The 15,145-nt window shown below is 49.8% G+C and overlaps 1 protein-coding gene across 14 annotated transcripts in view; it reads left to right on the plus strand.

The window, feature by feature from the left end:
* LOC116944118 (chromodomain-helicase-DNA-binding protein 9-like) overlaps positions 1–14,102 on the plus strand; it is a 171,174-nt gene extending 157,072 nt beyond the window's left edge. For 13 of the 14 annotated variants that reach the window (XM_076068299.1, XM_076068305.1, XM_076068309.1 and 10 more), the window contains 10 exons: positions 1,998–2,485; positions 3,214–4,024; positions 4,907–5,523; positions 6,572–7,039; positions 8,290–8,544; positions 9,024–9,212; positions 9,788–9,949; positions 10,601–10,741; positions 11,026–11,130; positions 12,418–14,102. In XM_076068299.1, the coding sequence (XP_075924414.1) occupies positions 1,998–2,485; positions 3,214–4,024; positions 4,907–5,523; positions 6,572–7,039; positions 8,290–8,544; positions 9,024–9,212; positions 9,788–9,949; positions 10,601–10,741; positions 11,026–11,130; positions 12,418–13,494 (4,313 nt within the window). In that variant the 3' untranslated portion in view covers positions 13,495–14,102. The remainder of the gene's footprint in view (positions 1–1,997; positions 2,486–3,213; positions 4,025–4,906; positions 5,524–6,571; positions 7,040–8,289; positions 8,545–9,023; positions 9,213–9,787; positions 9,950–10,600; positions 10,742–11,025; positions 11,131–12,417) is intronic. The other variant, XM_076068304.1, reaches the window with a different exon arrangement.
* The last annotated feature ends 1,043 nt before the right edge of the window (positions 14,103–15,145 follow it).

Consider the following 15,145-nt stretch of genomic DNA (forward strand, 5'->3'; position numbering starts at 1 on the left):
AACGGAGGACCCGGAGAAAAGTCCACATGACTACGGGGAGAACATGCAAACTCCAAATATACAGGCGTCAGGGTCGCGATCGAACCCACAACCTCCTGTATACCAGGCGAGGCAGTTAACATCTCACCACCGCGGCACCCTCTGCTGCCATTGACAGCCGTTCTTGCACGCACGTAGACTCACACAATGCGGATGGACGTGGTCGAGGGGCGCTTTGCAGACCTCGGGTGGATCGGCCTCATCAGCAGGAACGCCACTGCCATACAGGCACAATGACAGCGCCAGTGTCGGTCCCATCAATTATTCTTGGCATTTATTATTCCCCATTGCAGCAATCGCCGCTGCAGAGAACAATAAATATCAGCCTCGTCACCGAGGTTACCACAGACCCCCTCGCATTACCGAATGAAGCGTGTTCAAACAAATCCACACGTGTTGCCGGTTGCGATCCTATCAGTGCCCTCCTCTTTTGCGTACGACCCTGCCTTGACTGTCTCGCCCAACTTCCACCTCATCCGTTTTTCACCTTTTGTAAAACAATTTCATATACGGTTGCATTTAGATGCTATTATAAATGCAAATGTAAGCAGTTGTTGATTACTTCTCTGGACAAGCCGCAAACCACCAGTGGAGGCGTTCCACCATTGATTAGATTGTATTAACGTTTTGCATAACCAGCAGTCGATCTAAAATAGGGATGCTGGTCACTCTGGGACACCACATTTAAACCTGAAACTGAACAACAGTGAAAATTGCCTGCATTTAACTCTACTGAATTCTTCGTATATTACACGACAGTCTGTGTGTAGCACTGCAGCCTTTTCCCATGAACAGCCCATGCCTTTAATCATTAACAAATCAGGGGCAACGGACGTCTGACCCTTGCCCTCCCAGCTTGCATAGACAGCTGGCCCAAAGATCTCACCTGATCCCAGCAGATATAGGCAAGCAAGGATATTCACCGACCTACAAACTAAAAAAATAAATACTCTTTGGTTCATTCGGTAAAGTCACGTGGGTATAAAATTAAATAAATCACGACGTTTCGGTCGCAACACAAGCGTCCGTCATCAGGTGGGAAAGCGTGACAGATGCTTTTGTTGCGCCCGAAACGTCGTGATTTATTTTATACCCACGTGACTTTACCGAAAGAACCAAAGAGTATGGATTCCTGCAGTCATGAAAGCTTCAAATCTAGATTAAATAATATATATAGGTATTTTAGAAATATAAAAAAGGATTTTTTTTTAAATAAAATGACCAACATATAAACGGCAAATCCTTGTTTTTATTTATTAAACAGCTCCTTGCCACTACATGGTATAAAAACTACCGGAATGAAATTACTCCATCATGGCAAGCATATTGCACATTGCCATGATGGACCTATTTACACACTTCCGCTTCTTAAACTTTTAGTTAGTTTAGTAAATGGTTCTTAAAATGTATTTATAATATTGTTTTTATGCCGAGTGTCTGCTGCTGCTGTGTCCTGTGCAGCGCTTTGAGATCCTTAATGAAAAGCGCTATATAAATCGAATTAATATTGTTGCAGCTTTGAGCTTTCCAATGTGTGCTCTGTTATGCCGGGTGTTGTTCAGCATCATGTCCGACTTTTCACTTAATTTCCTCAAGAAGCTTCCAGCAGCAAGTGAAGCGAAAAGTCAGGCATGTTGCCGAACAGCATGCATTACAACCCGAAAACACAACGGAGACCTGGACAGTGCGACCACGATAACCTATGCCAGGGGTTCGCACCCATAATAACAAGATTCATTATCTTTTTTAATTCGGTAAAAAACTCATAATTTCAAGAGCCGCAATGCGTGCGAGTACGAGACGGTAATCCTTACTAAATAACGTCACGAAGCAGTCCTTAAAGAGCCGCATGAGGCTGCAAATCCGCAGGTTGCCAAACCCCAATCTATGCAGCAGCATTTTAACATCGGCTTAACGTGGTGACGCTTTGCGGGCGCGCGTGCGGTGCTGTCACACAGACTCGCTGGAGCCAGGTCTGCTGGTGGAGCCCATCACGGAGGAGCGCGCCTCGCGCACGCTCTACCGCATCGAGCTGCTGCGCAAGGTGCGCCAGCAGGTGCTGCGCCACCCGCACCTGACGGAGCGCCTGCGGTTGTGCCAGCCGTCGGTGGAACTGCCCAGCTGGTGGCAGTGCGGCGCGCACGACCGCGAGCTGCTCCTCTCGGCCGCCAAGCACGGCGTCAGCCGCACCGACTACCACATGCTCAACGACCCGGAGTTCTCCTTCCTGCGGATGCAGCACGAGTGTATGACGGCAGCGGCGGCGACGGCAGGGTCGAGGGGCGTAGGCGACGTTGGTACGCACGGGGCGAGTCCGGACCTCCTCCTCGACGGCGCTGACGGCAACGCGGCCGCTACCGTCGCTGCGGCCGCCGCGGCCGCCTCCCGGACCGGTCTTCACTTCCCCGATGTGGACGGCACACCCCTGCTGTCCTCTCAGCTCGAGGTGCCGCTTCAACCGTCACAGTGCCACAGCGATATTGTCAGAGGGTGCAAATGTGCTGGAAAAATGTCTGCTTCCGTAACCTGCTCCAGAGTGAAGGTCATAGTGTTCTCTGTGATCGAGTTTGCTCCTAGATTTTATTGTTTTCAGATATATTTTAAAAATGTATTACATTCAATACAACAGTCTAAATCATTAGATTATACATTTCTTAAACTGGAGCTTGATGTATTTTTTTACTTAAATAGTAATCAAATCAAACGTCACATTGTCTTAGCAGCTCAAATTAATGTGGAGGGTTGTTGCTTGTTTGCTCCGATAGCCCAGAGCCAGTGGTAGATATATATATAGCACTTGCCTGCATCTGGGAACAGGACAACCACTGTTGACTTCCCACAGCGATGCTTCAGTTGATATGTTTATTTAAGCTCACATCCTTCTGATTAAGATTCACGTAATGCAAAAACAGATAGTAGGCTAGGATGTCGAGTTTTTAACTTTCCAATACTTTGCACTCGTATTGTGTTTTTGTCATTTCTTTTGTTGTTGAAACATTCTGACACGGCCCTAATAGACATCTGTAAAACAAACAAAAAAAATGCTTTATAGCTCATCGGATTCCTCCAGTATAAATAAATATTCTGATTCCGACAACTGCCCTGCGGAGCTGGTTTGCGTGAGGAGCCACGCCTGAGCCGCGGCCCCGTTTGTCCCTGGCGTGCCGCGTGCAGGCGTGCGCGCAGCTCTCCCGCGCCTCGCCTCCGCCGCCTCTACCGCCGCCCTTCGAGGCGGACGCGCGCCTCCCCGCGCCCCTCTGCCTCGGCGTCGACTCCCGGCCTTCGACGCCACCGGGCTGCCCCGGCGCGGCGTCGCGCAGCTCCACGACGCCGCTGTCGGGCGCCACGACGCGCTGCAGCACGCCGCGCGAGCCCGACGAGCCCGACCTCCTGCTCAATCCCATGCAGGAGCTGCTGGGCGGCCCCGGCGCCGCGAGCCCCTCATCGCAGGGCTCCGCCGAGCTGCCCCCCAGCCCCCTGCTGGGCCTGACGGGGGACGCCTTCCCGCGGCTCTCGCTCTCGCGGGGACCCTCGCTCTCCTCGGATTCCGTCGTGGCCACCGCCACCAAGGACTCGCGGGACTCGCCGTTCAAGCAGGAGGCGCTGGAGGACACGGTGGCGGCGCTGGAGGCGCCCCTTCGCGGGGTGGTGGCGGCGCACGACATCCTGTGCAAGCTGCAGCTGCCCGACCTGTGCCTCAAGACTGAGTCGTGGGACGTGGCCGAGCTCGGGGAAAAGATCCTCAAGTCGGAGCCGGAGAGCCCCGCTTCTCCCGCGTCGCCCGCGTCCGTCAAGGAGGAAGGGTCGCCGGGCGCCGGCCGGGGGAACGGCGGCGTCAAGGCTGAGCCCGGGGAGGAGGGGGCGGCGGCGGTGACGAAGGTCGAGGCGGACGATTGGGAAACGGTGGAGCCCGGCAAGGTCAAGAAGGAGGAGGATGGGGAGGAGAAGAAGGCGGCGATGCTAAAATGTGAAGACGACGTGAAAAGTAAGTATGCGAACGAGGACCTTGTGGCGTTGTTTGTGTTGGTGGAAAGGCGGCTTCAGTCATCGTTTTAAAGAAACAGCCCCCAAGTGGCCTCGTGTTTTCTACTCATTAGATGTGGGTTTTTCTCTTGGCCAATTTTTTTTTTTTAAAAAGCAGCTTCCTCCAGATGTGATTTTGGCTCTTGTTGTTTGACACCTTTGCCAAACACTTCTGCTTTTCCACCATTGCTGGATATGAGTAGTGGTTTGCAACTTAAAATATATAACAACGTTGAGTTTTAGACTGTGGCCCTTGAGTGCATGAGAGACTAAGGTAGCCCCAAATGTATGTCTATATATATCCTATAACATTTTATGAAATATCAGTACAGTTTAAATAAGGATTCGATTAAAGCTTCAAACCAAAACTTATTAATTATTTTAGCTGGCCATCACAATATCCTGTTTTTTTATACAATACATACTTGAGATATCATTGGGCTTTCTCTTGGTTAAGTAAATACATTATTACATCTAAATTGTCCATTTAGTGCTGTATCAGAATCTCACTCATGAATTTAAATCCCAATTGGGGTCAAATAAATCCATTATCGTCATCATCCATCGATTCGCACCATTGTATGGGAAGATAAACAGTTGTCTAGCCTAGTCCATACCATAGGAGCCCAGGACCACCAATGAGACCAGTGCACCTTAATATCTATTCGGACATGGAGACACATACTCATACAAGTTCAACTACTTCCAGTAGTCAGAGACAATTTGCAGTGTGCTGCCTGGTAAAGGCATTAAAACGTAATATTGCCACCAGAAGTGGTAATTGCCTCCCTTTGCCTTCGTGTACTCATCCTTGCACTTGCTCCTCCCTCTCGCCACGACACAGTCGACCCGGACGCATTCCACAGGCAGCTCAAAGACTACTGCAAGGACTTATACGCAGGCAAGGATGGCCTGCTGAAGGCTGCCGAACTCAAGAAGGAGTGCGCCGACGCGCAACAGCCACAGCACAAGGAGGAGGCGGCGGTCGTGGGGTCGGCCATGGAGGCGACAGCGCTCGCGCTGAAGATTGACCTCGGCGACGGTGCATCGCGTACCTCGCTTGACGCCGGAGACGGCGCCTCGTCTGCGCTGTGCGCCGTGATGGATCGAGAGATCGGTGCCGCCCTCTGCCTTTACGGCGTTAGCGGCAGCAGCTCGCCCTGCCACAGCTGCCAAGATGCGGCCGGGCCAGGCTGCGGCAGCCAGAGCCATGGGGCGGAGATGGTGATGGGGGCTGCTGTGGCCGTCGCCAGCTGTGATGGGAGCATGCAGAGCGTGGAGGAGGGGACATTGGGTGGGAGCAGCGAGGCGCTGGTTGCTGCAACTGAGGCAGAGGAGACGGGAGACGGGGGAATCGGCGGCGGCGCTGCCGCGGTTGCCAATTCTGTTGCTGCTTCTGTTGCAGCTGCGGTCGCTGCACCCACATCTGAGCGTCCTCGTGCTTCTCCACACTGGCCAAAGGTCAGCAGCAGCTCAGATGCACCGCAGATCCTCCCACCCGATTGACATGCACTGCCGAGGGTAGACTTACTCTGGTAATTTGATTGTTTCCACGTGTGTAACGCCCACCCCCTCCAGCCGTATCCGCGACTAGGACAGAGTCGGTGTTTGTAAGTCAGGACTGGAAACTCACTTCTGTACCCCACCGCACTTGGAGCACTAGGCCAATGCCTTGGTGCAATCTGGTAACCCGAATTGAGTGTCTTGGACATCGTTTTTTGTTTCCTAATTTAGTTTTGTATAGTGTTTTGAACGTTTCACACGCACAGAGCTATGTAGTGTTTTGATTAAGGGCGCAGTATAAAAAATATATTTTTTTTATTGTGTTATAAGCAACCGTGGTACTATTACTCCCAGACTCGGTGGAGTAATTTGCAATGGCGATGATGGCAACTAATATTATGAGCATTCAGTGTTCAAATGTTTTTCTTGATACCGTTACTTTGCATTTCGAATTTTGGTCACATTTCTTTTGCAAAAGACATCTTGGCATTGTGTTCTCAACTAAATTTTAAAAGTTTCCAGTCTTCACAGTGAGTGCTTCTACCACCACTGATATGCTACCTCTCCTAACTCTTATAATAATATTGCCATGGTAACATTGTTCTAATATTTCTCAGTTTTTTATATTAAATATAGAACCTATTTCACGACAGTTAAAAAGCTCTGCATAGACTGGATCAACTAACTTTCTGCTTACTTTTTGCAAACTTTGTGACCAGTAAGCAAGAGTTGTACCAAACAGTTTTTTGTTCAAGAGTCAGTTAATCCATACTCATGCAAGCATTGAGCATTTCACTTTTTTTTACATCCCTAAGCCACTTTCTTTGACAGGCGCTGAACAATGTGTTAGGCGACCACTGTTTTTTAACCCCACAAATGAGCACCGTTTTTGTTGTTTGTTAATATCTGATGATTGCGTCACCCAGCCGCATTCTCATCTAACTGTTGCACTCGTAACACCGTTACCTTCCCCGCACTCTCTCCTCCCTCGCACCAAACCGGCCAGGACCGCATCATAATCAACCGCGTGGACCTCATTTGCCACGCCGTGCTCAAGGGCAAGTGGCCCAGTCGGCGGCGGCCACACTACGAGCTATACAGCTTGGCCAGTGCCATGGGGGTGACGGTATCCGCCAGCGGCACCACCGCCACCACTGTCACCACAGTCGCCGCCGCCACCGCCTCGGCCACCACCGCTCCCGCAGCGGCCACAGCGGTTGTTACAGCGGCAGCAACGCCCGCAGCGGCGGCCCAGTCGGTGTCCCGGACACTGCCGTTCCACCATCACCACCATCACCACGACGTCAGCGTCGCCACCGCCACAACCGCTGCCGCGACCACCACCGTCGCCGCCGCCACTACGCTCCCGCCCCTATCCGCCGGGGCTTTCTCTGTGTCCCTCTCTCTGCAGGGCCTGGATCAGGTGCAGGGCAACAGCCAAGAGGAGAAGCAGTTTACAGTGAAAATTGTCACCGTACGTTCAGTTTCTCTGAACAGAAAACGATGCATAGTCACTAATGTATTTGTGCATCATCATGTATTACGGTGTTGTTTTTTTCATTTATACTTTTTAAATGAAGAGTGAAAGTGGAACAAACAACAATGCATTTGTGGCTGATATTACTCTTGCACTTATATTTTTGTTTCCCCTCGTGGTTCCTGATGCCTATGTGTTGGCTGTGACCTTTCACTATAAACTGCTTCTGCATGACATCATTGTGTAAACACGAGCACAGCGCCACCTTACCAAAGGTCAATTTATATTGCGTATGCATTATAAGATAGAAGAACATTTGACCTGCGTTCCTTGTGGGTGACCCAAATACACCAGCCCAGAATCCACATGTCCGCTGTGTTTTTACAAACAATGGGATAATTGAAGATTCACGTAGGGTGTTAACACTGCATCCAATTGGCTAAAACGGCCAGACTAATTGCGGTGTCTGGGCTAGTGATTTTGGTAAAATGGATTGTGATTGAGGCTAAACAATACCCAATTAAGTCCTCACTGTGAGATGTTCCGATGGTTGCTCAGTCTCCATGCCATACTGCTTGCTTCATCATCAGCCCTTGCTTTTATGTTTTCATTTAGTGTTTTTATGATTATTTTGTCACTGCAATCAATGTCTTTAAAAGAACAATTTGGTTTATTTCATATCAACTCGCGGTTCACAGATGTGTCCTGGCACAAAGAAACATACTCTTATTTTTATTCCAGTGCTTTAAAAGTAGTGTTGTGGGATTACGCAGATTCAGTCGCTTGCGTGAGACACCCAGTCTACTGGACTACATGGTGGCCAAGAGATGTCAGTAGCGCAATTGGGCTACTGATCTATCTATACTTGAGAGCTGTTATCTTGTTTTGTTTGTGGGTTTTCTAGGGTTCTTCGATTTACTCCCACTTGTAAAATATTACAATGGAATTGGCCAAACAGGGCCCTCCTGTGAAAGAGTCATGAGGTTCAGTTAGGCTTTCCTTGATTAATGGACAACAGTCAATTCAGAGTTTGCCTTTCCTCAAACGAGTGTCAGATCCTGAGCCACTGGTGGAAATTCCTAATTGCTGTTGTGTGGGATGTGGATACATGATAGACTACAACATGGGGCTGTCTTGTAGAAAACCTGCTCACAACCTGCGGTGCTGGTTTATTGTTGGACCTGACAATGCTGATGACCCTTTTCCCCTTTCACTAACGCTACCAAAATTGCTGCAAACCTCCCCAGGAGGGCGGTCTCAAGATGACCTTCCAGAAGCAAAAGCGGCGACGGCGAAAGAAGGCGGAGATCGAGGCGGAAAGGGCGGCCAAGCGGCAGGCGCTCACGCTAACGGCCGGCGCGGCCGCCCCCGTCCAGGAAATGGCCAAAGCTGCGGCGCAGCCCGGCTCCGACCGGAGCGATGCAGCCCACGCCTCGCTGGGGCCACGTGTCGCGCCGCCCAAGACGGCAGCGTCGCTCGCCTTGTCCGCGGATGAGCTCAAGGTAAACGGCATTGCAGAGGCATGGGGTAGGGGGAGGAGATGAGGGGGGGGGGTGCTGGGAGCGTTGTTAGGTTTCGTCTGACCGTTGCTACGGGACGCAAGCAAGAGTAAGTACGGTACTTTAATTACAGGTGTGAGACGTTTGTGATTAAACTAAACTAAGAACGAAACTGGTTTTTTTTTTATTTTACCAGGTAAGACCCACTGAGCTATATAGCTCATTTTCAGAAGCGACCTGGAAATGTATAGCAGGCAAATACTCTAAATGCATGCTTCTAAATGTGGAGGGAAAAACCGGAGGACCCGGAGAAAATACACACGACTACGGGAGGAACATGCAAACTCCAAATATACAGGTGTCAAGGTCAGGATCGAACCCCTGACCTCCTGTATACCAGGCGAGATAGTTAGCATCTCGCCACCGTGGCACCCAATGCTTCATCAAAGTGAGTAGTGAGTTGACACTTTTGTGGGCCACAGGCACGCCTGGAAGCCGTGCTGCACACGGAGGCCTCGGGGGAGCCAACCCACGCGTTCGGGCGGCTACTCAACGGGGCCGTGTCAGACCCCGGCGGAGGAACGCCCCCATTCAAGAAACGCCGCGGCCGCAGGAAGAATGTGGAGGGAGTGGACTTGTCGTTCTTGGCCAAGAGGAAGCCGCCAGTACCGGTGAGGAGAGGAGTTTGCTCCTGCACCTACGGAGCCTCATCACCATCAAGGGCATAAGATTCCATTTAGGAATCTGCATTTTTTACACTGTGTGTGCCAGTGCCACAGGTATTGCCATGATACCAGATTTTTTACTAAGACGCCATAACTTGTTACGCAAAACTATACAATTGTGCCACTGCCTGTGTTAAGGAATCTCTCGCCATGCAGGAAATTTAAAAGCATTGCAATTTGAGTTAATAGAATTTCATGGTTCACAATGCTCAGTGTTGCAATTGTAAAAAATGCTGAACCATATAACCTCTGGCAGGGACCAATTCTTTAAAATTAGGTATTGCCTAAAACACATGGGTAGTATGTGTCTCCTAAGCATCTGTGTGACTTTGTCTATGTGCTGTGTGCCCCTGTATTTCCCTATATCACTGTGTGCCCTTATTTCAATGTGTGCCCTTGTGCTAATGTGTGCCAACATGTGCCCTTGTATGCCCACGAGTTCCCATGCGTACCCCCGTGTGTCTCTGTGGGCCCCATGTGCTCATGCGTGCACCTGGTTACCTCTATATCCTCCTGCGCAGGAGGCGGAAGTTGATCCAGCCATGGAGTCGCACCGCAGTGCCGACCCGGACGGACGGGTATCCGCTTGCGGCCGTGTTGACGTTGCGCCGCGCAATGCGGTGCTCAGAGACTGGCCGCCCCAGCCGTCGTGCCATCAGACCGTCGTGGCCTCCTACGTTCCCGTGAGTCCCACCCCTCGCTCTTGCCATGTCACAGTAGGCTGGCCAAAGCCTGTGTCCAGTTGGCCCAGCGGGCGTGGGGGATTATTTAATGTTCGAATGGCTACGCCAGCTTTCTTATCGGCATGTTTCTTTGGGAGAGATGAGTTTTTCCCTTTGTATGAGTACCACAGCAAAGAGCAGTCTGTCGGTATGTTATTAATTGATGACTCCATCAAAGACCTTTCTGTAATTTGATTGTCTATAGACTCGGTCAGAGTCGAGTTGATCATTTATAATTGTATAGAGGCCTTTTCAGACCTATCAGCCAGTACATTTTTGCCTCAAAATTCCATTGTAAAATTATCTGTCAGGCTATTGTCTTGAATCCCCATCAGACCATAAGTCTTTTAACTAAAACAACTACATAAATAATTCTCCAGTGATGGGATGTTGAAGCAAAGTGAGTTGAACAAATGCTTGCTAGCGTCATGAGCATGGGATTCACCAGCCGTGAATAGCAATGACTGTTGAAATAGCAGCAGCAGCAGCACAAATATAGTGGTGAGATTTTCCATCTGAGTCTACATTACGTAATCCTGCACTGACTCTACTTTGCTCTCGCGTCCTGTTGGAATGCGTGCATCTCCCCTATTGTGCCTCCTCCCCAACCAGGAACCGGGCGAGATGCTTCCCTTTCCCTTGCAAAAGCCCAAGCAGAAGCGACACCGCTGCCGGAACCCCAACAAGCTGGACGTGAACACGCTGACGGGCGAAGAGAGGGTGCCCGTTGTCAACAAGCGCACGGGGCGCAAGGTGCCCGCTGACACACAGCGCGGCGCCCGTCACACGCTACACGCAAAAGTCATTACACCGCTATCACGTACGAGCCCTATCACACGTGACACAGCAGGCAAAGCAAACTGGACAGACAGCAGTCGAGACTCGCATGACACAGAACGGGCAAGGCACACGCGTGACGCAGACCAGGCAAAGATGCACGTGACGCACAGCAGGGCAGACAGGTTCCGCACAGGCTTTTAATGCCCATGGCACCACGTGCGTGTCATTGACGTAATTGTGCATTCTCTTCTCTGCAGATGGGGGGTGCCATGGCTCCCCCGATGAAGGACCTACCCCGGTGGTTGGAAGAAAACCGGGACTTTGCTGTTGCGCCTGACTGGGGGGACATTGTAAAGCAGTCTGTACGTCCAGCACCCACACATCCTGAAATGCATCAAAATCTCCGCGTTTCACTCACTTCATCTCATTTTGTCTCGCGTTAAGCACTGCAAATCATCAGGCGGCTGAAGACTAACCTTGCATGTCGATCAAACCATTGCCCCATATTTACTAATGTCTGGATGAGCTATTCAGAATTCATAATAAAGTTTTTTGGGTTAGATTGCATAAGTATGAATGTGTCGTAACCCTCCACCACCCGACACAGGCAATTGGTAAGGGATTTGTCACGTAAACAAAACGCCAAAGAGTTACTACTTCAGCCCACCGGTGTGTTGGAGAGTAAATCGACAACATTTACAACTTGAGTACGACGTATTCCTTGGTTCTTTCGGTAAAGTCACGTAGATAGAAAATAAAGTGAATAAAAAATCTAAATAAAAACCACTAATGTAGACTATACAGCCTACATTATAGACTGCCAGTACACTCCGATTAAGAACCAGGCTACAGTCTACATTAGTGGTTTTGTTTTTATTTTTTTATTCACTTTATTTTTTATTATTATTTTCGATCTACGTGACTTTACCGAAAGAACCAAAGAATATTAATTCCTGCAGTCACAAAAGTTTTAAGTCAAAATTTGAGTACGACGTTTCGCTGGTAATTACATACAGCATCATCGGACGATTTGCCAGAAAATCGCCCAATAATGCTGGATGTAATTACCAGCGAAACGTCGTACTCAAATTGTAAATGTTGTGGATTTACTCTCCAACACACCGGTGGGCTAAAGTAGTAACTATTTGGCATTTTGTTTACGTGACAAATCCCTTGATAATTGGCTGTGTCGGGTGGTGGAGGGTTACGACACATTTATACTTCCGTGATCTTTCCCAAAAACTTGTATTATGAATAATATTGGTCGCGAAAGCCTACGTGTTAAACTGAGCTATTGAGAAGTTTGTTTTAGCAATGAAGTCAGTGATGAGTATTTACACCATCAAGCGTTGGTCCGTGTTCATCTTGTTTGTCAGACCTAATCCAATACAGCAGTGGAAATTCAGCATTCTTATGACAGTCGCCAGTCTCTCCATAAGACACCCACTCTTGACGTTTCACAAGGTGGTACTCTTTTAATCAGCAACAGAGGTATGACTGTCCAAGAAATCAACACCTTACCGGAATTCAAACTCTCACAAGCGCTCGTGAGTCTTAACCACAGAATGACCTGGCCAGATTTGCGGATAAGACTTGAGACGTGATATGACATTGCCAATGTCACTCCCTTTCTCCCTCTGTGCTCCAAGGGTTTCCTGCCAGAGAGCATGTTTGAGCGCATCCTCACAGGACCTGTGGTGCGCGAGGAGGGCGCCTGCCGACGCGGCCGGCGGCCCAAGAGCGAGACCATGAAACTGGCAACCTCCGTGCCCGGTCTTGCTCCTGGCCCGGCGCCAAACCCTCGGCTCGGTGCGGCTGCGGTGCCACACTCCGGCAATTCCACCTCCGCCGCCACCACTGCTCTCCTCTCTGGCTTGGACCTTGCGAGCCTGCAGGGCTTGCAGGGTCTGCAGATTGCTGGACTCGTGAGCTTCCCAGCTCCCGGGGTGCTGGCAGCGCCTGCGGAGCCCGCCGAGTCTAGCAAAGGCCACAGCGCCTCGCGACCGGCCATGCTGCTGCCGGGCATGCTGGGAATCCGCGGCCTGGTCAGCAGTTCAGGTGCAGCATCCGGGGGCGCCGGTGGGAAGACGTCGAAGTTGCGAACAAAGGAAGAGCGGCGAAAGAAGGTGGCGACAAAAGCGGCAGTGACGTCGGTCTCTGCCGCGAATGCAGCAGCACCGAGTGGCAGCGCCGCGACGTTCAACCCCTACCTTGTCCCTGGCGTGAGCATCGCCACCTCCTCCTCAGGGCACCATTACTCGACCCTGTTCCCCATCCTCGATGGCCTGGGCACGTCCACTGCCAGGGAGACGCAGAAGCCATCGGTGCACACAAACAGCCGGAGCGTAGGGTCACGCACACACAGGGAGGCCCGAGCGGCCAGGGCACGTGAAGTGGCCAGGCGAGCGGCGATGATGATGGAGGAGGGCGAGGTGGGCTTGCTAGATGCTGGCTCCATGCACGGCATTGTAGGAAACGAAGACGACAGCAGTAACAGCAGCAGTAGCAGCAACAGCAGTAGTAGCAGCAGCAACAGTAGTAGCAGCAGCAACAGCAACAGTAGCAGCAGCGGTAGCAGCAGTGATGGTGATGACAGCTCTTCTGATAGCAGCAGCAGCAGTGGCAGCAGCAGCAGTTCGGACAGAGGTGTCGAGAAAACGGCTGGCACCTTCGTTGCCGTTAATGACATCTCATCATCCGAGTCGTCGGATTCGGACGACGAGTGAAAATCTGAGAGGAGCGAGCAGCGGCCCCCGTTCCAGCTTCTACTGTTTACACCTTCGTTGAGTTCTTCGTTGATTGAGCACACACTTGGCTTTTGATGTTACCATGTAAAAAAAAAGGAATAAGAGTTATCATGAAACTTTAAGAGACGCCCTCCCCTCACCTTCCTGAACTGCTTAGCCTGAGAGATATAAGACATTTATGGAGTCCTTCTGAATGTTCAATTCCTACGATACGTTTTATTTATTTTGGAGTTGCTAATGAATAATTTCATTATTTTTGCTTGTTTTATTTTTGTTTGTTTCAGTCAATTTTGCTCATTCGGCTTGAAGGACATTTTACGTTTACCCGATCTTTAGAATGACAAGCTTTGACGTATTTGATGTTGCCCGTACGAGGTTATGAGTACGACTTCGCTATCAGTGTGTTTGCAGAGCTTGTGTGCAGCCCAGAGAGCTGCAAGGCGTGGACATTTGGAGATGATCCCATTTAAAGCTAAACAGTGGAATTGTATTGTACATTTAATAATATGAAAGAATTTACTGAGGGTGGGGCATATCATAGTCTCTGCAAAAGTTTGGCAGTGTAAATAAAGAACTCTGTAAAGACACCATGTGTATTTGCTGTTGTATACCTTGAATATCAAATAACATTGGTTTAATTCACTTTCATATATACTTTATTTAACTCTGCAAGGCTACGCCCAGTTTCCAGTGGGTGACCTGTTGTGTATTTTGAGAAATATGGTTTATGAAGTGATTGGGTGGATCAGCGTGTGTCGTGCATACATCATGGCACTGACTTTGTGAGTAAGCACTATTGCGATCCCAAATTCAAATCTGAAAAAAGCATCTTTGATTCACAAGTATACAGAGTTGGATAGTCTTAATTTGGTCATTAAAATACTTTTTTAATGCGTTTTTTCACTGAATTTGGTCTAACCTAGCACAATAGAATAAAATGTGTAAAACATACAAGATGATTTATATGTAACAAACATTCCTTGTAAATCATGAAATAGTGCTGTCTCATGTTGGGTGAGAGGGACCTTTCAAAGCGACTGCATAAATACCTCTTTGGTGTCTCTTATACCAGGGCTCTTTTTCTTCAGCAAATGTTGGAATATTCCATAAATCTTAAATTGTGGGCTACACCTGCCAACTATGGGATTCTACGTCGCCACTCGTTTGACTCTCCACACCAGAAACCTTTCGGTGCCTTTACCTTCTGGACCTGATGCGCAAAGGTCTTGGTGAGCTCAGCCCCCCCGGGGCTTTTTTATAGAGGCTATGGCAAGCTAGCAGGAGTCGTGCCCACAGCACGGTGCTCATCATCTTCACGAGACGTGCGCCGCGCAAGCCGGGGTTGAATTTTCGTCGCACCTACCATGCGTCATTCACATGTGGTCGGCGAGGACAAAGATCCCCAGTAGAGCCTTAACGAGACTGTCGGGGCAAGTGATGTTATCGAGCACCTATGAAAGGCTAGTACAGCACACGAGGGGGTGGGTGAACAGCACCACGCCTGGCCAACTTTGTCTTCCTCGTGGTAATGTTTACATACCGTACCAGGTACTCATTTGAGGATCTGTCGACCTATGGGTGGCCCAGGACTGGTTCAAATAATCGTTATTGGTGTCCATGAGCGGGAATC

Source organism: Petromyzon marinus, chromosome 20 (assembly GCF_048934315.1).
Source record: "Petromyzon marinus isolate PM22_M1 ecotype Great Lakes invasive population chromosome 20, UKy_Petmar_22M1.pri1.0, whole genome shotgun sequence".
NCBI classification, from domain to species: Eukaryota; Metazoa; Chordata; class Hyperoartia; order Petromyzontiformes; family Petromyzontidae; genus Petromyzon; species Petromyzon marinus.